This window comes from Psittacula echo (genome assembly GCF_963264785.1).
Source record: "Psittacula echo genome assembly, chromosome: Z".
Classification (NCBI taxonomy): Eukaryota; Metazoa; Chordata; class Aves; order Psittaciformes; family Psittacidae; genus Psittacula; species Psittacula echo.
The window spans coordinates 63,529,678-63,551,381 of record NC_137742.1 but is presented as its reverse complement, the minus strand read 5'-3'; the positions used below and the strand labels follow the sequence as shown (position 1 = coordinate 63,551,381).

At 42.9% G+C, this 21,704-nt stretch overlaps 2 protein-coding genes across 3 annotated transcripts in view; one reads left to right on the top strand and one right to left on the bottom strand.

Annotated features, from left to right (window-relative positions):
• Positions 1 to 6,130, bottom strand: part of AP3S1 (adaptor related protein complex 3 subunit sigma 1) — a 28,142-nt gene extending 22,012 nt beyond the window's left edge. Inside the window, exons 1-3 of one of the 2 annotated variants that reach the window (XM_080638801.1) lie at positions 5,894 to 6,130; positions 3,654 to 3,745; positions 1,000 to 1,111 (exon numbers count right to left, since the gene is read on the bottom strand). In XM_080638801.1, the coding sequence (XP_080494927.1) occupies positions 1,000 to 1,111; positions 3,654 to 3,745; positions 5,894 to 5,962 (273 nt within the window). In that variant the 5' untranslated portion in view covers positions 5,963 to 6,130. The remainder of the gene's footprint in view (positions 1 to 999; positions 1,112 to 3,653; positions 3,746 to 5,893) is intronic. The other variant, XM_080638800.1, reaches the window with a different exon arrangement.
• Positions 6,131 to 6,152: 22 nt separating this feature from the next.
• On the top strand, positions 6,153 to 9,787 carry ATG12 (autophagy related 12). The gene is made up of 4 exons (XM_080638802.1): positions 6,153 to 6,417; positions 6,556 to 6,692; positions 8,270 to 8,332; positions 8,705 to 9,787. The coding sequence occupies exons 1-4, from the start codon at positions 6,246 to 6,248 to the stop codon at positions 8,762 to 8,764; spliced, it is 432 nt and encodes a 143-aa protein (XP_080494928.1). The 5' UTR covers positions 6,153 to 6,245; the 3' UTR covers positions 8,765 to 9,787.
• Positions 9,788 to 21,704: the final 11,917 nt, after the last annotated feature.

The window sequence follows — 21,704 nt, the reverse complement described above, 5'->3', positions numbered from 1 at the left end:
GATAAACTCAGCCAGCTCACTGTAACAGAGGACCCTGCAGGAAGCTCCTGCTTGGTACCAGTGACTGCACCACTTGTATGACCTCGTCTGTACCTCAAACTGCAGCAGGAAGTTGTCATGAGAACTCCCTTTAGGTAAAGAATTGTTTTCTTGTGAGGAAGTTATGTAACAGCTCAAAGGTCCAATAAAGGGAGAGCTTCTCTCCACAGGCAGGATACACTCTGCACAGCACACTGTGAGAAAGTCCACCTGGGTTTTCATCGATGCAGCATGAATATGGGATACAGCAAGGGATGTAAGATTTACTATCTACATTCCTATTCTTAATTCTGTTTTACTAGACATTTAACTTACTAAGTCATTTTAATTCTTATTGAGACTCAGAAAGAACCTCTACTTCTTTTTCCTAACTTCTCCCCGCCCACCTCTCAGTGCAGAACATATGACTGGGCAGCATCTCCTCTTGTTTTCTAAGGTATATCTGACCCAAAGCTCATAAGTCACAAGGAAAGTTTCATCCAAAGAAGTTCTGGATGTGTTAATCCATTATATATTTGTAGTGAATACATATATATGTGTATGTCTGTGTGTCTATGTGTCTGTGTGTGCACATATAGGCACAGAGAGAACCTTATCTATAAAGGTTCTCATAATCCAAATTTCTCTAGTAAATGTTTGAACTGCACCATTTTTTGCCTGCAGACCAAGGCCTTGAAAAGCTGCAGCAAAAAACAGTTGCTGATTTTTCAGTCAGTTCCAAACAGTCTGTTTCCTTCCTTTTTCATCAACCTGGGAAACAACTTTTTCAAAGACAGTCCAGAAAACAGAAATAAACATACTATCAAAAAATAGCTTCTGATTGCAATTTCATGTGTGTTCACAGTATGAAAGCCACCTCCACCTCCAAGTATGACAGAAAAAAACACAGCTAAATACTGAAGCTCTAAAGTACTTAGAAGTTCACTTACTAAAAAAAACAAAGCAGAAAAAAAATCTTACTTGTATGAGGTCTAAAATGCCAAGCTCACTTTCTGAAGAATCCACACAGAAGACAAAATACAAGGTGGCATAGTGTCGGTAAATCAGTTTGTTGTCAGATCCACCTATTAATCTAAACAGGAAAAAAAATCAGGAAAGCTTAGTTAGGCTTTCAGGATAAGCTGTGCAAATCCTCACAGTTATTCCAGTTAACAGGAGGCCTATTAATGGTTGGCCGGACCTTTCCCAAATCCAACCGTACCACAACTTTTATTTTGTGATATAATTACATTGGAAGAATACTAGGTACCAAACAGCCCAAATTACATGTATCACACAAGCACAGTTATTGTTAGCCACATGGATATTAATTATATCAACATATGCACCATTTTATTAAAATCAATTCAAACAGATAATGCAGTTTGATTAAAAAAAAAAAAAGTATTGAACGTACTTCTATTACACACTAACAGGCATCGTATAAGGGTTAATCTGCTTTACAGATTAACAGAGCACATGTCTATGAATTCTTCCCTGCCCTTCTCCGAGGAGCATCAATGGGAAACATAACGTAGAGTGGCATTTGGATTACAGAAATAGCCTTAAGCCAGGTTTATGATCCACTTAATAACAAAGAACACATAACTCTCGCATGCTACAAAATGCCTGGTATCTTGAGAAATAACACTGTACTACAACCAATAGTTTGTGATGCAATGTTAAAGTCACAGAAGCAATTACATTTTTATGGACTCACTAATCATCAAGTTACTAAACAAGAAGATAAGAGGTCTGAACAGGTGTTTCCTTCCACTCTTCTGCTATAGCCTTTCCAAAGAAGGTACATAAATCGTAAGATGTGTTCTTCAGATCACTGACATTTGCTTTGAGCAAAATAGAAATGAAAATATTTTGTAGCTTGAGGCTTGTGGCTACGTATATAGTAATTCTCCCTTAATTCTGTACCAGAACTGAATCACCCGTCTGGTGTATCATGTCTCATCCCTTTATCACAGGGATTTATTAAATAAATAAAAAGAACAAGAAGTCTTTTAGTTCACTTTTGCTTCAGCCCATTGTTTTGCATTAATGCTTGAGTGAGGCCAGGGAGAACCTGAAGAGCAACATCTATGTTTAAAAACTATCAGACAAAAATATTACAAAAAAATGTGGCAGTGGAAAGAAATGGCACATATCTGTGCTTTATTTAGCCAATTCTTCCAAATACTTCACAATATCACAGTATCACAGTATGTTAGAGATTGGAAGGGACCTCAGAAGATCATCTACTCCAATCCCCCTGCTGGAGCAGGAACACCTAGATAAGGTTACACAGGAATGTGTCCAGGCGGGTTTTGAATGTCTCCAGAGAAGGAGACTCCACAACCTCCCTGGGCAGCCTGTTCCAGTGTTCCGTCACCCTCACTGAGAAGAAGTTCCTTCTCAAGTTTAAGTGGAACCTCTTGTGTTCCAGTTTGTACCCATTACCCCTTGTCCTATCATTGTTTGCCACTGAGAAGAGCCTGGCTCCATCCTCGTGACACTCCCCCTTTATATATTTATAGACACTAATAAGGTCTTCAGTTCACAGAGTTAGTGTATACATAAACTGCTGAGGCCTTTGGGTAAAGTGCAAACTACAAAGAGATCCCTGTCCTGAAAAGACAAAAAGTACTGAAAAAATACATTGATACGATAACTCTGGAATTGAGCAATAGGAGTAAAGCCAGCATTGTGTCCTCTGTCTTAGTTTCTTTCTGTTGCACAGCTGTGATTTTTTTAAAAAGGCTCCAAATGGCTTGTCTTTCACTTACACAACTCAGGCCAGCATGTTCCAGCCTGAAATCACCTCCAAAAACCTAAAGACAGCATCAACATTTGTGCAGTTGAAGAGAACTATTTTAGTTTAAAAAAATAATAAATAAAAAAAAATCAGGAATCATCTTGATCTGACATGGTACAGGTAAGCATTACCTGACTCTGCACTAAATTTAGGCATTAGCATACTAACTTTCAGTTATCAGAAATTTCCACAATTACAGTACTTAACAGGCTATGACAATCTCTGTTTAGACTGGATACCATGAGTGTACTCTATGAATTGCGACCACTTTTCCTAGAAGGTGGTTTTGTAACTATTTAACCTTGATGACAAATATCTCAAAATAAAACACTTCCATTTCAAAATTTCTTCTCTTCAACTAAAGCAAAACCACATTAGAAAAACCAACATGATGATTCAAGAAAGAATATTTTGTGTGTGTCTTCCAGAGACAGAAGATGTGTCGTTTTCCTCCTACCTTACTCTACCTAATGAAAGACTCTTGGTTTCTGAATGGAGACCAGAAATTCCTAGCTTGATTTAGGGAAAATGGTTAGGTATCATCTGCCTGTTTCTTTGCCATCTTGTGTCTGAAACAATTATAGCACTAGATATGGCACTGTGTCAGTTACTGCTCTAGAAAAAACAGTTTTATTGCCTAACTCATATTGATACATTTATATATATACATTTATATATATGCTTCAGTTAGTAAAGAATATGTATGTGCAACATATTAGTCTTTCTGTATTAAAATATCTCAAGTGACATGGCATTTACATTAGAACTGTACAAACAAGTATATTACAATCAGCAGTAGTAATATTTGCTAGCCAGTATTTATACTTACAGTCCTCCTTCTAGGAAGTTACAGACATTTTCATCACGTTTTGATACTAAGTGGAAAGTTTCTCTGATAACTTGTTGCTGCGTATCTTCACTCTATGAAAGAAAACACATTTTGCTATCAAGCTAAAATGGATTCATTAACAATACACACCATGCATATCTAATAAATACAACACAAAGTATATAGCACCCTCGAACTATTTCTGAAGTCTTACATCTGCCAATTTACAAGCTGCATATCACTGTTATCATTTCAGCACAAAATGATATATTTTTGCAGGTCACAAAAGAATACATTACAGAGAAACAACTGTAGAAAAAAAGTTACTGTTTTTAAGAAACTTCCAAAGAGAAATAAATTCTAAAACCAGTTTCTTCAAGTGAACAGGAAGTCTTCTCCAATACTATGAAATTTTCATATCTCCACCATAGCCTGAGCAACTTCAGACATGCTTTGAAACCACTGTAGAAAGTGGATGCTTCCACTTGCACGAAAAAAACCATGAGATTTGCCTCCAGTACTGGTTCAATTGATATTAAAGTATGTGTAAGTTTCAAAATGTCCATAAATAAACCTGTCTCACTGAAGCCACATACAAAAAGATAACCAGGACAACTGCACTGGTCTCTGTGCACCACAAAGCTTTAGGGAAACCACCTGATCACATAATTTCTTAGTTTCATGTGCTGTATTTTTCTGAAGACACGAAAGTAGACACATTTGAATGGAAAATGACAATGGAAGGTAATTGTTTCACAGTGCTACACGTTCTGTATACCTTTCCAAAGTGTTTCATTTATTGGTTACCTCCACACTGAGGAAAAAAAAAAAAAATAAAACCAATCAACTTGTCTAGTAAGTTCCTGTAGCTCTGCCTTGGAAGTGATCAAGAATAGAGTGGGAATGCACACAAAGGTGTCATGATTTTGGTTGGGATAGTTAGGTTTTCTTCTTAGCAGCTGGTGCAGGGCTGCGTTTTGGCTTTAGTCTGAGAACAATGCTGCTAACACACCAATTTTTAGTTGCTGCTATGTAATGCTGACCCTGATCAAGGACTTTTCAGTTAAACCATGACAAAGGGCAATGCTTATATTCCATTTTCATTTTTAAATCAGAAAGAGTAAATACAGAAAGATATCTGCTTGGTAACCCAGAACTGGGACAAAGAAGAAAACAGGTTAACAAACAAGTATTAGTATTTCCCAGTACTGCCTTTCTAAAGAAAAGGGATCAAATTCAGTCGTCCATAGCAACAACCTCTGTCAGTTACACTCCTCCAATTAAAAGCCTGACTGTGCAAACAGAAGTGTCGCAGTTATCATTTCTGCTCCAATATGCAGAAGTAAGATACATCCCTTCCAATAAAGTTAAATATGACTTCTGTAATAGCCAGAACTGAAAGTATGTAGCCATAAAACCAAGCCAGCAATAGTACTACTGAAAAAGCATATTTTGTTTACACAATTCTGGGAAGCATCAGTCATTTTCTGTGTTTCAATGCCCAAGGTTTAATGCCCAGAGCTTAGTTTATTTGCTAGCAGATACACTACATGATAAAAACACTGCCTTAAATTTTTTTATCCTTAAATGACATCAGCTGTTTCCATGTCTCAATTCTCTGTGGCTGCACTTCCATTCAGATCAAGCCCTTGTGCTGCATTTTCAGACCTGCCTTGCCACTTGCCTTCTCCTCAGTAACAGAATATACTTTTCTATTCCATCACATTTCTTTTTCATGTCAACTATATTTTCACAGCATTCTGAAAGTTTTCAAGGGGAGAGGCTCTGCTTATTTAACCTGTGAATCCCATAAAGCCCATCTTTCCATTTCTGACACCCCTGCCACAGCACTGATACACGCCGCACTACATCAGAGACGCTGATTAGGCTAAAAATCACGGCAGCGCGGCGCTTCCACGGATAAACTTAAGAGAACCGAGTCCGCCGCTGAGCGAGACTTCCTTCCTCCACCCTCAGTGTGCCAAAGGGCAATTTCCAGCGAAAAGAACAGTGTCTGGAAAACCAGCTTTCCGAATGCCATTTCCCTTACCGATAGGTCTCACAAGGCCCCAGCACCCCCATTTCCCCACGCCCTGAGCCCTCAGTCGCGGAGCAGCAGTCACCACGATTCACCGCAGGCAGCGGGGCACGGCCGGGAGGGTTCCCGGTTACAAACGCCCCTCACATCTCCCTCCCCCAGCCCTGGTGACAGGCCCCGCGCGGCAGCTGCTCGCCCGTACATAGCGCTGGTAGAACTTGGACAGCCGCGGCTTGCCGTGGTTGTTGAAGATAAGGATGGCTTTGATCATGGTGGGGCGGCGGCCGCCGGGCTCGCTGCCCCTGCTCCTCCTCCTGCCCGCCCTTCACGCCACACTCTCGGGGCGGCAGCAGCTGCTCGCACTGCAACACGTCGCCGGCGTCCGTTAGCACCTGAACGGCTCAAAGCAGCACAACGTCGCGCAAAGCCCCACCCCGTCACCTGACCGGAAGGCAGCGGCCCGCAAGGGACAAAAAGCCTTGCACTGCCACTAGCCCCCTGCCGCGTGGCGTCACTTCCGCCGCTTCTGTGCGACTACTCCTCTCTCGAGGAGCATGGCGGAAGTGGAGGAGCAGCCGGTGCCTGCCTCGCCTCAGAGCGAGGAAAGAAGCGAAGCCGGGGAAGAAGCCCCTGACGGCGGGGCTGCGGCGGGGGGTGCTGACGCGGTCCCCCCTCCGGCCGGCTCGCCGGGCACCGAGGAGGCCAGTGGCGACATGAAAAAGAAAAGTAAGGGGGCGAGAAGCCACCACCGGGGAAGGTGGGCGGGCCTGTGGGTGACGGGCAGGTACGCTGGCCAATCGGCGGTGGTGAGCGGGTGGCTCCGGCCAATGGGGGCGTAGTGTTGACGCTTGGTCATCCCCGCAGTTGACGTCCTGCTTAAGGCGGTGGGCGACACGCCTATCATGAAGACCAAGAAGTGGGCGGTGGAACGGACCCGCACCATCCAGAGCCTCGTCGACTTCATCAAGAAGTTCCTCAAACTGATGGCCTCCGAGCAGCTGGTAGGCGCAGCTGATAGCTTGGCCTACGCACCCTGGGGAGGGCAGGAACAGCCCTGGCAGGGAACTCTGCACACCCCGAGGCTGGGTTGTTTCACCTTGTAGGGATGCTATATGAATGTAGACCACGGCTTTTGGTAGACCACTGGTGTAGGGACACCAGGAAAACTATTCAAAGTACACACAGCTGTGCACATTGCCATGAGCCATCGTGATGCAGTTTGGATGTGCTCAAGTGCTCACCTCCATGCAGCCTTTGGGCTTTTTGCAGTGTCTCTTCTTGTCTGATGCTGCCACACAGCTCTGTGTGCGTGTTATGCAATGATGCATTTCAGTGAAAGGTTCATATGTACAGTGTAATTGTAGAAGTCAGGTATACAGAAGGAGTATTAGGGAAAAAGTCTAAAGTGTTTGGGGTTGGTGTTCTGAATATTGATGTCTGTTTTCTTCAAAACTTCTCAGTTTACTTACTAGTAGGCCTGATTTCTCTTTAAAATGGAGTACCTCAGAAACATTCACAGTTTGGCAGCATATTACCAATATTGCTTATGTGTTCCGTCATGTGCAGCCCAAGTGGCCTTCTGATAAAAATGGAAGAGCTGGAACAGAGTCAGAAATATGATTGTACTAGTTTTGTGCTTAACAGGGATACATGCATTTCAAAGCTTTCCTTTAAGATGTAAAGTTAAAACCGAACTCATTAAAACAGTCAAATGTGTAGCCAAAGTGTAGATTAAATCACCCTGTTCTTGTTCTGCAGGCTCTTACTTATGCACAGAGGCATAAAGAGTTTCACTATGCATCTCTCTTGTCTAGAAATCCTGAAGGATTTGGGGTTTTTTCCCCCAAGGCTTAGTATCTCAAAGAAGACTAATAGTTCAGGTATTTTTTGTTCATAGATATTATCAACAGTGTTCCTAGGTATTATCAACAGTTTAATTCATTAACTGCCATCTTACTGTCTCAAGGAGAAAAAAATACAGAAGCATGGAGTCTTCCAGTGTGATTTAAGCTTACAGCTATACTTCAGGAACAAAGCCCTAGGAATTTAATAACTTTTCTTTGGAAATAGCAGAGTTTACTGTACTACACATCACTATCTCACACTGCAGATTCCAAGACCCTCTTTGACGTTAGAGACTAGCTGCTGTCTGCATGTTATATACATTTGGTAGAGGAACTGAGAAGGATGACTTTAGTATGCAACAAAAAGTTTTGTAATTTCTGTGACTGCTGTTCTAACTGAGCAAATTTGGAATGGTTTGCATACTTGAAATGAGAGTAAAGTCCAAAACAGTAGGTTCGTTTTGTGCTGCTGTGTGGGAGGCTGATGGGTCAGTTTCCAGCAGAAGGAAACAGCACGCTTGCTTTGCGACAGCCAGTCACAGGTAGCTCCTGGAAGTTATGTTGCCCCTCCACACCGAAGCAGAAATAATAATTTGTGGTATTTTGGTGTGGACTCTGAAGATTATAAAATAAACAGTGAACAGATTTACCCACTTCTGGCAGCAGAATGTTTTTTCTGAGTAATCTGTGAGATGTATGGGAGCTCTCCATCTTCTGTTTTCTTTTTCTTCCAGTTCATATATGTAAACCAGTCTTTTGCTCCATCTCCAGACCAAGAAGTTGGGACGCTCTATGAGGTGATTTTCTCCTTAAACATCCTTTCCAACTATGCTTAGCAGAATTTGCTGGTATACTTCTGGGACTTGAAAATTGTTACTACGCCTAACTATGCTGGTGGTCTCGTGCATTTAATGTAATATAGTTGATAATGACAGATGTATTTGAGTATGATTTAGAGAGACATGACTTTATACAATCCCTGGAAATGTATTCATTCACATACAGGATGTTGTCATGCCTCCCATTATGATGGAGAGCTTAGTTACCAGTAACTATTCTATGACACAGTTGTCTGGTGGGGGGGCTTTTTTTTTTGTTTTGATTCATGTATATGCTAGCCCATGAATAATCTTAACAGCCCTTATCTTGATATCTTTTTTTTCTTGCAGTGTTTTGGAAGTGATGGCAAGCTGGTACTGCATTACTGCAAGACTCAGGCATGGGGATGAATGACAAGCAGTAGAATTGTTTAGATGTTGTCTTCGAAAATGGAAAAGGGAGAAACTTTCTTAAATTTGGCGTGTAAATACACAGAAAGAAAGATTTTTATTTTTTTTTTTCATTTCTGCTTAAATGTATAAAAATTATCTAGATGAGTAGTGTAAAGGAAGACTTACCTAGGCTTATCTGATCATGGAACTTTTTTTGATGTACATCTGAGGTACAGAAAAGAATTATATTTGCCATCTGTAAGGTGGAGCCAGCTTCCTTGCTGCCAAACTCTTGGTTGCTGTATCTGAAGGGAAGCTATTTCATAGTTGTCTGCAGGGCTGACTAGACAGCACTGTCACTCTATATGCTGTACTGAATATAAAAGTTCCTTTTTATTAAAAGGGATGTTTATTGTATATGTAGCGTGGAATTCAGTTCACTTCTGACATGTTGTACATCCATTATGTGAATTCTGTTCTTTGTGAAGTCTTCATCTTGAATGTGAATTATCTCTTTTTTTTTTTTTCTCATAGTTAATATGTAGGTGTTGGTATATAATCTGATTACCTCACACTGTGCCTTCATCATGTCATTACTAAAAGTACCTTGTTTATATGACACAACATAATGATAGACGTCAGAAATACTTTTTGTCCTGCCCAAAATGTGTAGTGATTTGTTGAAAGCTGAAAATATCAGCAGTTACCAAGGTACTTCTTCTGGCAGTGTTTAATGGCTAGCATCTTTATCTGAATGCTGCAGCTAGCTGTCGCTTCAGTTAATGAAGAAATAGATATGAGTTGCTAAAAACTTACTATCTATATGTTCTCCTTTCAGCTGCTGTTATTTTTCTGTTTCATCAGCTGCATGTTCCTTCAACAAAATAGAACGCACTTTACAACATTCGCTAAATCCTTTATTTATTGGAGAGTTTGGATGTGCAGGATGTATTTTTTTGTGTGTGTGGATTTATTTTGTATATGTTGTACATTCTTTTATGTTTAAGCTGAACTAAATTAAATGTTAGCTCTTCGCTTGCAGAGTGCCCTTATGCTGGAGGACAGTTTTGGTCCCTGGCACAAAACACTTCTTCAGCACATACAGGCAAAATAGCCTGTTCTAGGTTAAAGTGGCCTTGTACAATAGTTTTGAGCCGTTCATTACTGTTTCATGTGTAAGCGGCTCTTTCGTGATGACTGCAGCCTGTGTACCAGATTAGTCCTCTAAGGAGGGAAACAATGGTGAACTAATACTCAGCTTAACTTACTGATGTTGCTACAGTTTGCATGCATCCTGCATACATGGCTCAGCACCACAGGCACGTGCCCTGAATGCTTGCTTGATATATTTTACCACTTCTTAAGTGGAAAATCCAGATTCATTGGATTAAGCTAACAAGGCAGAATTTGTTGTAAACTTAAATCTTCAAATAATGCATACTGTTGCCTGTTTAGAACCCTGATCTTAAGAATACTTGTCTATTTAAGAGAACTGTTGTAGAGGTAAGCACTCTGATTCTGTCCTTTTCAGGAAATTCCTTTCTCAGCTAGTGAGGCCAGTGTAACCTTGCACAGCCACTAGAGGGTACACAAGGACAAAGGTATTTGTGTATTTTTTCAAATCATTTTTGTAATACGTCCACTTACCAGCCTTACAAATATAAGTAGTTTGTTCTCCTGTGTGGCAGTATGTTTACCTAAGGTAAGCTACTAGTCCATCTGTCTTTAAAGAATGTTCTGTTGGTGCCTTTCACCTTATTTGATCTCAACAAATGAGACTACTGATATTCTGTAACTGTGCTCTTTAAAAATGATGCAAGAAAGTTGTTGTGGAGGGGGTGTATGTGTTTGGGAGGGGGGTTCTGTGGATTTTTTTTTTTATTTTTCTTTTTTTTTAAATAAAAACCCACAAGGTTTTAGAGGCGAAGGAGTTACATAGATCGCTGTATCTTACCAGCAAATGTTAGAAGGTTGTCCTTCATGTTGAATCTATAGATAATTTCTATCCTCTGAAGTTGAAGGGGGAAAAAAGGTTTGCCTTGAGCCCTTCAAAGTCCAACATAACACTCACAGTAATGGTCTTGATTTCTTTTATTCACCAGAAGAGTTTTTGAACTTTGAAAACTTATGCAGGTTTGAATTATAGAACAGTTTGGGTTGGAAGGGACCTTCAAAGGTCATCTAGTCCAAACCCCTGCAATGAGCAGGGAATTACTAATTTATTTAAGGTTCAGCTTGTTCCTTGAACAGTACTTAATTACTGTTTGCTACAGCATTTTTTTTTTCTGCTTTTAACTTTCCTCCAACCCCAACTAATTATTTCTTGGCCCCTAGTTTACCGGTATACAGTGACTGCCCACCTGATTGAGCTGTTGCTGTTCCTGAATGCTCTAAGTGGCTGTCTTTATTCTGTTCCTTTCCTTTTAATGACTGCCAGTTCCGATTCTACTCATTCCCTCATGTAGCTTCAGTACCTTCTTTATGGAAAGAGTCCTCCTTTTTGCTGCTTTTCCGTGTAGTTTTCCACCTTCTCACCTCAGGGGGGTAGTTGGTGCTTGCTTATCCCTGGTAACTCCTTAAGGACCATGGGCTCTCTCCATCTGGAGTCAAGGTGCGACTGTTTTAAGTGGCAGAAACTTTTCTTTGTGCATATTCTTAAATAACAGATTTGGCTGCAAACATGCCAAGTAAATAATATATTGGACAAACAAATTATTAGCAGCACAATGCTTGTAGAATTTGCAAAAGACAAATGTTGCAAATGATATGTTAAATTTCATATTTAAAAGTGACAGTTGTGGCATCTAAAATCATAGATTAAATTAAATGCTTTCAAAGGTATGTACTTACCTCTTTAAAAATAATAATTCCAGTAAATCAGAAATATCAGAAACTTAAACAGAACATAAACAGAGAACATGTTCTCTATTCACTATGCCTTAAGCAAAAGTGTTGACTGTATAGTTTAAGTGATTTCAATTGCTACAGAGGGAGGAAGAAGAATATGAAAGTAAGGGCTGTCCTTTTGGGCAAATCTGTGCGAGTTGCACAGGCACAAAAAATTAAAAAATAGTGTAGTTACTTAAGAGTGCTGTGTTCTACCCAAAGATACTACAGTACTGAGCTATCAGTATTTGTGATGTAATTTAATTCACTTGACTTTATGTAATTAATTAACAGAACAGACAAAATTATAAAATCAGTAAATAAAGTAAATTTTAAGGATTTATATATGAAGGTAAGTATTGGAAATGAAAACTATTATACTGTTTTTATGAAAGACTTTAGTACTTCACAGCTTCTTAATACTGAAGAACAATGCTATGCAAAATTCAGTTATCCTATTTCCAAGGTAACAATCACCAGCTTCAAACCTTAACTGGGGGACATTATTTACATTAATTATTCAGATTATAGTTTAAAGACTAGCAATAATTATAAATTTCTAATTTGTAGGTTGAACTAGTCATAAAAAAACATGAAGGAGCTAAGTGAAACTCAAGATACCTTGAAAGTGAAGTTATAAAATACAATAATGTCATCTATGTGCATATTGAGCAAATGTCATCTTCACTTTTAAGCTTTGAAGAATTACTGCTGAAATAAGTTATTAACAGAAGATATCCCTACAACGTAATCTTGGATGTACTGATCTACAGTAAATTCCAGGTGAGGGTGGAAATTCACAAATCCACTCTGCAAACTCCTTCTGAACTCTAAGGCAGCTTCTTTTTTATCTGTTGCTGCTGTTTGGGCTCATTTTGCAGATCAAATTCTGCTTTTAGTTGCACAAGCTTTTGGCTTATGCTAGTTGTGACTATCCTGAAGTTTTAATTGCTCTTCAGGGATGTTGTACAAAGGTTACTCAAGGCATTACCATACTACAACATTGTCATACTTGCAGATGAGACAATAAAGGGGGAAAAATACCTTTAACACTGGGTTTTTCATGGTTATTATGATGATTACAAGCTTATATAAATGCCATGTGCATTAAAAAAAGGTGTTTCAGCATTGTTTTGTATTGGATCAACAAGAGAAGAATCTGACAAAATATGGTAAATGTGATTGTTGTCATTTGCAGAGACCACACTTCAGCTTTGCATCATAATTAATATGCTGCCAAGGCTAAAAAATCACAAAGTTCTATACTATTTCTTTCTTGTGTCTGCTTTGCACTTGCTTCAGTAGCCATAATGATGTGAGGTGTGAAGTGCCTGTCACTATATTTCAGTCACAAAACTTTTGGCTTTATGCCAAAATATCTAGAGAAACAAAAACTCATTAGGGATTGTTTGCTTCTAAAATGAGTAGTTAAGAAAGGTTAAAGCAATCACATAGACTAGAGACCAAAATAAGTATGTTAAAAGCTTAACGTTAAGTGCTTCTCCAGCTTTCCTTGCATCATTACATATATGCTTGCTAGAAATGCCTGCAATATTTTCTGTTAAGGAAGAAGATTATAGATGGTGAGGAAGTACTACTTGTATATCTCAATTCACTCATACTTTTGCTTATTAAAAGTAGATGACAAATACTAGTAAGATTTAGGGAAAAGTAAGGAGTCTCAGTGTCCTTGCTCTCTCCCTTCTCATGGAATAATTTCACATGAAAATTATTTATATATATATAAATATATATGTATCAATTGGACTGAGTGAATATAGTGTCAAAATATAATTACGTGGAGGGCTTGAGCATTAAAAATGTTTGAGTTACATGTTCTAATGGCAAAAAATCAGCATACGATATTAAAAATCAGCCTGTGACATTGACGCAGGCAAAAATGTGTTTTCCTTTAATAAATCTAGCAATTCTTGGGAACTGAAATGCACTAAGAGCTCATCAGCTCTGAAAGAGGAAACCTCAAAGAAGAAAAGGTCTCCAAACAGAAAACTACACTGTAAATAGTGCTACTACTGAGGAGGCTACCCAGCACTTAAGCTTTCTTATATAAATACCACAGATTGAAGGAAACCAATTTATTTTAAAGGCTTTTTTTCTCACAGAAAGAAATGTCTATATTTTATTTATAACACATGCATAGTGTTCTAACCTCCCACCAGAAGTGGACCAAACTGATTTCTTCCGAGAGTCTGTTCTGAGCTGTGTGGTTTAATGCCTCACAGTTCTTCAGTGTGATTTATTTTTTAACTTCAGCAGTACATGTGCTGTTCAGTAGTTAGTGTTTTCAGCATAAGGCATGTCTTAGTATGTGGAGCCCTTGTTTCAGTCACTGAATACTGCATTTTGTAGTCTGATGATGTTTCACTTCATCATCTATGCTTGATAAGATCTGTACTCAGGCTTTTTTGGTGAATCACTGTGCAAGCAGCAGGTTCTCATGCAAAATCTGTGGTGCACTATGGGATCAATCTTTCTTTCCTGGTTATATCACTGAGGAGCAGCTGCAGTGCTGTTCCACAGCCCCAGGAGAAGTCATCCCACTTGGATGTAGGACTCCCTAATCATTTAACTTGGTCTTTCAAATCAGAGTCTGGGAACTGCTGCTTCAGGCAGTGTATTGCCCCCAAACAGCAATCTGAATGACATCCGCAACAAACATTTACTTACGTTTCCTCCTGATTATAACTTGAAATGTGATATCTGTGCAATTGGTGTCCTTCCAGGGGTCCAAAGACCTTCATGTGAAATAAAAGGGACAGAACTCTAGGCATCATAGACTGAAGCACTTTGGGTTTTCAGATGCAGGATGCAGATCTTATATAAAGCTTAAAGGAAAAGGCAGTAACCCTTCTGTAATGCTTTGGAACTACACAACACAATGTTCTGTTCAGTAAGGTGAGTTTCCTTATCGCAGATTATTAACCTTTTGTCTGTATTATGATCAATGTGACAAAATGTTCTCTTAAGCTTCCTCAGAGTCATGTAGCCCCAAAACTTGCACGACAGCTGGAGATCCAGATTTTCTCTTTAAAAAGTGATCTTTATAGATGCAAGGAAACTTTGGAGAACAGAGACAATACCATTGGTAAAAGGGTAAAAGTCATAGGATCTGGAGGAGGAGATGTAAATTCATAGAATCACAGAATAGTTAGGGCTGGAAAGGATCTTAAGATAATCAAGTTTCAGCCGCCCTACCATGGGCAGGGACACCTCACATTAAACCATGTCATCCAAGGCTCTCTCCAACTCAGCCTTGAACACCGCCAGGGATGGAGCATTCACAACTTCCTTGGGCAACCCATTCCAGTGCCTCACCACCCTCTCAGTAAAGAATTTCTTCCTTATATCCAATCTAAACTTCCCCTGTTTAAAGTTTTGACCCGTTACACCTTGTCCTATCACTACAGTCCCTGATGAGGAGTCACTCCCCACGTCTTTACAAGCCCCCTTCAGATACTGGAAGGCTGCTATGAGGTCTGCACGCAGCCTTCTCTTCTCCAGGCTGAACAGCCCCAACTTTCTCAGCCTATCTTCATACGGGAGCTGCTCCAGTCCCCTGATCATCCTCGTGGCCCTCCTCTGGACTTGTTCCAACAGCTCCATGTCCTTTTTATGTTGAGGACACCAGAACTGGACACCAGAACTGCACACAATGCTCCAAGTGAGGTCTCAAGAGAGCAGAGTAGAGGGGCAGGATCACCTCCTTGGACCTGCTGGTCACGTTCCTTTTCACAGTATCACAGTATCACAGTATGTTAGAGATTGGAAGGGACCTCAAAAGATCATCTAGTCCAATCCCCCTGCCAGAGCAGGAACACCTAGATAAGGTTACACAGGAATGTGTCCAGGCGGGTTTTGAATGTCTCCAGAGAAGGAGACTCCACAACCTCCCTGGGCAGCCTGTTCCAGTGTTCCGTCACCCTCACTGAGAAGAAGTTTCTTCTCAAGTTTAAGTGGAACCTCTTGTGTTCCAGTTTATACCCATTACCCCTTGTCTTATCATTGTTTGCCATTGAGAAGAGCCTGGCTCCATCCTCATGACACTCCCCCTTTATATATTTATAGACACTAATAAGGTCCCCCCGCAGTCTCCTCTTCTCCAAACTATAGAGACCCAGCTCCCTCAGCCTTTCCTCATAAGGGAGATGCTCCACTCCCTTAATCATCTTTGTCGCCCTGCGCTGGACTCTCTCCAGCAGGTCCCTGTCCTTCTTGAACTGAGGGGCCCAGAACTGGACACAATATTCCAGATGCGGTCTCACCAGGGCAGAGTAGAGGGGAAGGAGGACCTCTCTCGACCTACTGACCACCCCCCTTCTAATACACCCCAGGATGCCATTGGCCTTCTTGGCCACAAGGGCACAGTGTTGGCTCATGGTCATCCTGCCGTCCACTAGGACCCCCAGGTCCCTCTCCCCTACACTACTCTCTAACAGGTCGTTCCCCAACCTATATTGGAACCTGGGGTTGTTCCTGCCCAGATGCAGGACTCTACACTTTCCCTTGTTATATTTCATCAAGTTTCTCCCTGCCCAACTCTCCAGCCTGTCCAGGTCTCGCTGGATGGCAGCACAGCCTTCTGGCGTGTCAGCCACTCCTCCCAGCTTAGTGTCATCAGCAAACTTGCTGATAGTACACTCAATTCCCTCATCTAAATCATTGATGAATATATTAAATAATACTGGTCCCAGTACTGACCCTTGAGGCACTCCACTAGATACAGGCCTCCAACTGGACTCTGCCCCATAGACTACAACTCTCTGGCTTCTGTCCTTCAGCCAGTTCGCAGTCCACCTCACTACCTGATCATCCAGGCCACACTTCCTCAATTTAGCTATGAGGATGCTGTGGGAGACTGTGTCAAATGCTTTGCTGAAGTCAAGGTAGACCACATCCACCGCTCTGCCATCATCCATCTACAATGTTATTTCCTCATAAAAGGCTATGAGGTTGGTCAAGCACGACTTCCCCTTGGTAAAGCCATGTTGACTGCCCCTCATAACCCTCTTATCCTTGACATGCCTTAAGATGGCATCAAGGATAAGGTGTTCCATCACTTTCCCAGGGATGGAGGTGAGGCTGACCGGTCTATAGTTACCCGGGTCCTCCTTCTTGCCCTTTTTGAAGACTGGAGTGACATTTGCTTTCCTCCAGTCCTCAGGCACCTCTCCCGTTTCCCAAGACTTGGTAAAGATGATGGAGAATGGTCTAGCAATGACTTCCGCCAGTTCCCTCAGCACCCGCGGGTGCATCCCATCTGGACCCATGGATTTATGGATGTCCAGATTGCTCAACTGGTCCCTAACCCATTCCTCATCGACTAAGGCAAACCGCTCCAGTGACCTGACTTCATCTGAGGTCTCAGGAGTACAGGGCTCTTCAGGACTGCCACCGGCAGAGTAGACTGAGACAAAGAAGGCATTCAATAACTCTGCCATCTCAGTATCTTCTGTCACCAGGGCACCCATCTCATTCACCAGTGGACCAACCTTGCCTCTGGTGTTAGTTTTATCAGCTATGTATTTGAAAAAGCTCTTTCTGTTGTTCTTGACCCCTCTGGCCAGATTTAATTCTAAGGAGGCCTTAGCCATCCTAGCTGCCTTCCTACATCCTCTAGCAGCAGCCTTATATTCCTCCCAAGTGGCCAGCCCCTCCTTCCATGACCTGTAAACTCTCCTCTTCCACTTGAGCATACCCAGCAGTTCCTTATTTAGCCACGCAGGTCTCCTGGCCCTCTTCCTTGACTTCCTACGTGTCGGGATGCTCTGCTCTTGAGCTTGGAATAAGCAATTCTTGAATGTCAACCAACTATCTTGGGCCCCTTTACCTTCAAGCAGCCTTGCCCATGGGATTTCCCCTAGCAATTGCTTGAAAAGGCCAAAGTTTGCCCTGCTGAAGTCCAGGGTTGCAATTCTACTTGCTATTGTACTGGTCCTACCACACAAGATCCTGAATTCCACCATCTCGTGGTCGCTGCAACCAAGGCAGCCCTCAATCTTTACTGCTTCGACCAGACCCTCCTTGTTAGTGAGGATGAGATCCAGCAGCGCTCCTCTCCTGGTTGGCTGATCCACCATTTGCATGAGGAAGTTATCATCCATACACTGGAGGAACCTCCTGGACTGTGGCTGGGTTGCTGAGTAGTCCTTCCAGCAAACATCAGGGAAGTTAAAATCCCCCATGACAACCACGGCCTGTGACTGTGAGGCCGCTCTCAGCTGCCTGTAGGAGGCCTCGTCAACTTCCTCACCCTGATCTGGTGGCCTGTAACAGACACCCACAACAGTATCGCCCCTGCCAGCCTGCCCCTTAATTCTCACCCACAGACTCTCAACTCGCTCGTCCTCTGTCCCTGGACAGAGCTCAGTACATTGCAGCTGCTCTCGCACATAAAGAGCAACCCCACCACCCCGCCTGGCTGGCCTGTCTTTCCTGAAAAGGACATAGCCCTCCATGAGTATATTCCAGTCATGTGAGCTGTCCCACCACGTCTCTGTAATTGCCACCAGATCATAATCTCCTGACTTAACACAGGTCTCCAACTCCTCCTGCTTATTTCCCATGCTGCACGCATTGGTGTATAGGCATTTCAAGGAGGGAGCTGAGCTCACCAATTTCACCCTAGGATTATAGGAGGCCTCCCAGTCTTCATCAATTTTAGAGTGCTGCCCCACTGGGGCAAGCCCAGTTACAATCCCATCCCCCTTCGAATCTAGTTTAAAGCTCCACAAATGAGCCCTGCTAATTCATGCCCCAGCATCCTTTTGCCTCTGTGAGTTAAACCTTTCCCACGTGCCATCATCCGGACTGGAGCCTTATAAAACCAGCCGTTATCAAAGAACCCAAAGCCCTGCCTAAAGCACCAGTCTCGTAGCCAATTGTTTATGGACTGAATTTTCCCATTCAGTCCCACATCATCACCGGAAGATGGAGGAAGTGAGGAGAAGATCACTTGAGCCCCAGACTCTTTCACCATCCGCCCCAAGGCCCTGTAGTCTTTCTTCATCCCCCTCAGACTGCGGGAAGCAGCTTCCCCCCCACCTGTCTGGAAGACCAGCAGCGGGTAGTAGTCTGTCGGGTGCACCAGGCTGGGGAGCGCCCTGGTGATATCCCTGATCTGGGCTCCAGGCAGACTACACACTTCCCTATGATGAGGGTCAACTCTGCATATCGGGCCCTCTGTTCCTCTCAGAAGGGAATCGCCTACGACAATGACCTTTCTTTCTTTCTTGTCAGAGGCAGTCTTGAGGTGCGAAGTCGACCGCCTTTTCCTATGTGACCTTGTAGTCTGGCCTTGCGCCACATCCTCACTTACCTCTCCATCAAGATCCAGGGCCTCAAACCTATTACTGAGGGGCACCTGGGGAAGCAGGGCAGGAAGGGAGGAAGGTTGCCCACGGTTCCGAACTGGAACTCGCTTCCAGCCCTCATCGTCTTTTTGGTCCCTTACCTCTGCGCGACAGCTACAGGGCAGGGGCTGTCTCGGGTCATCCCCCTCTGTCTGAGAGGGCAGGGGGTCCATCCCCTTGTGGGGGGTATCTCCCTGGAACCGTTCCTGCTGGCACGCTAGGGAGTTACTCCACCAGTCGATCTCCCTTTCACAGTCCCTGATGGTCCTCAGCGTCTCAACCTCCTCCTTAAGTTCTGCCACCAATCTAAGCAGATCTTCTACCTGCTCACACCTCACACAGGTGGAATGCTGGCCTCCCTCCCTCGGCAGCAGCAGGCTCTGGCACTCCCTGCAGCCAGAGACCTGAACAGCCACGGTTTGGGGCAGGGTCTCTGTCTGAGTTGCTACAGTCTCCTTACTGCAAGCTCTCCTTCTGGAGGCGACCATATTGGTCAGCAGTGTGGGACACCAGCAACAGTGTCCACAACACGACCTGCTTGTTCCTCCCTGCGCCTGGTGGGCAGTGACCGCTGCCCTCCCAAAGGCTCTTTCAAGGCAAGGGGCAGGGGTGCGGTCGCCGTTACCGCGGGAACGCCCCCTGCCACGTCAGCCGCTCTCTCGCAAGGGCTGCTGGGGCTTCGGGGATCGGGAGATGTCGGGAATCGCGATGTCTGTGCGCTGTCATCCTTTTGATGCAGCCCAGGATACAGTTGGCTTTCTGGGCTGTGAGTGCACACTGAAGCCAGCTCATGTTAAGTTTCTCATCGAACAACACCTCCAAGACCTTCTCTGCAGAGCTGCTCTGAATCTCTTCTCTGCCCAACCTGTAGCTGTACCTGGGATTGATCCCACCCAGGTGTAGGAGCTTGCACTTGGCATGGTTAAACTTCATCAGGTTGGCATCAGCCCACCTCACAAGCGTGTCGAGGTCCCTCTGTATCCCATCCCTTCCCTCCAGCGTATCAACCGAACCACACAGCTTGATGTCATCGGCAAACTTGCTGAGGGCGCACTCAATCCCACTGTCCATGTCACTGACAAAGATGTTGAACAAGACCGGTCCCAACACCAATCCCTGAGGAACAGCATTCATTACTGTTCCCCAACTGGACTCTGAGCTGTTGGTCACAACTCTTTGCATGCGGCCATCCAGCCAGTTCTTTATCCACTGAGTGGTCCACCCATCAAATTGATGTCTCTCCAATTTAGGGACAAGGATGTCGTGTGGGTCAGTGTCGAACACTTTGCACAAGTCCAGGTAAATTCTCATTAATGGGTCGAAGTGCTATTATCTGTCCAGGCTAACAGACCAAAGAGACACAGTATAGATGTGTGTCACAACAGACTGAGGATTCAGACACCTTGGATCCCACGTATGACTAGCCCACAATTTCTATTTGGAATGACAAGATGCATCACGAAATCTTCAGACTCAGGCTACATATTCAGGTCCAATACGTGGTGCTAAATGTCTAACACTGGAGATCATGAATTCTATCAATCTTAACTGAAAATTTTCCTCAATAGGTCAGGAGAAAAACCTTGTTACCTGCATCCCAGTAGGAGGTGAGGTGCCAATATATGCTCTGGTACTTCAGCTGGTCTCTGTTGGAGTCAGATGTCATGTCCAATGATTGCTTGGAATGCTTACACCTGACTTTCGGATAATAGTTGGGTGGCTTGGCATTTGTTCGTAAAACAAAGTTTCCGTGGTTAAAGCCCAAACTCACATTTTCCAAGGCAAGGTTTTAACTGTTAGGGTATCAACAAGAACGGTTTATTGGTTTCCTTTCTGCCTCTCAAATTTAAGTCGTGAAGTATGCAGGAATGATTCACTTTCTAAGTGAACCCTCTGAGGTTCTGTGCTTTCCACAAGGGCTGTGTAATGTCAAATACAGGAAAAATCCTTAGACCTTTAGATGCTTCTCCCCTGAAGCCACAGGCTTGCTCTTTTTCTGCAGCACGATAAATATATATACACTTTAGGGACTGTGGTGTTTTATACAGGAGTATGTAGTACCTATGTGCCATTCTGCAGATGTCATAGCATCTTGCAGATTCAGGAGTGCTGAATGTGATTACATATCACCTCCAATAAACACCAAAGACTGCCATCATTAAGTAGAGTTCAATAGCTTATTTATCAGAGAAACAAGATAACGAGACCCTGATTACAGGAACTAGCAAGTGTAACTCTTGTAGAATTATTTAATGAGATATCTTCTCCTTTAGCCACACAATGGCTGTTATCAGGGCTGGGGTATCCTAGTTGTGTTTCAGAGACTTGGGATGGTCTTAGATTCTTTCAGACCTTAAAAAGTGCTTGAAGTCATCACAGTTCTCTGTTAGACACATGCACACACAAACACAACTTCTTTAAAAAGTGGCAATAATGTTGGCTCTGCTTTCTGTGTTGCAGGAGGGGTTCTGGACCGATGCCTGACAATGTACCTATTCAGTACATTTATTCATAATTCACTTCAGCGTACTAGACCCCAGCCCCATTTAGATCTATGGGAGAGTATTCCCAACTGCAGTGGAGCCAGAAATTCATCCAGCTGTTGTATTCATGGCGCCTCTTTTTCTCACATCTACTTCATGCACAGATCAGGAATAGAGAAGAGAAAGCAGCCACACTAGAAATCGCTCGCTATAACTGTC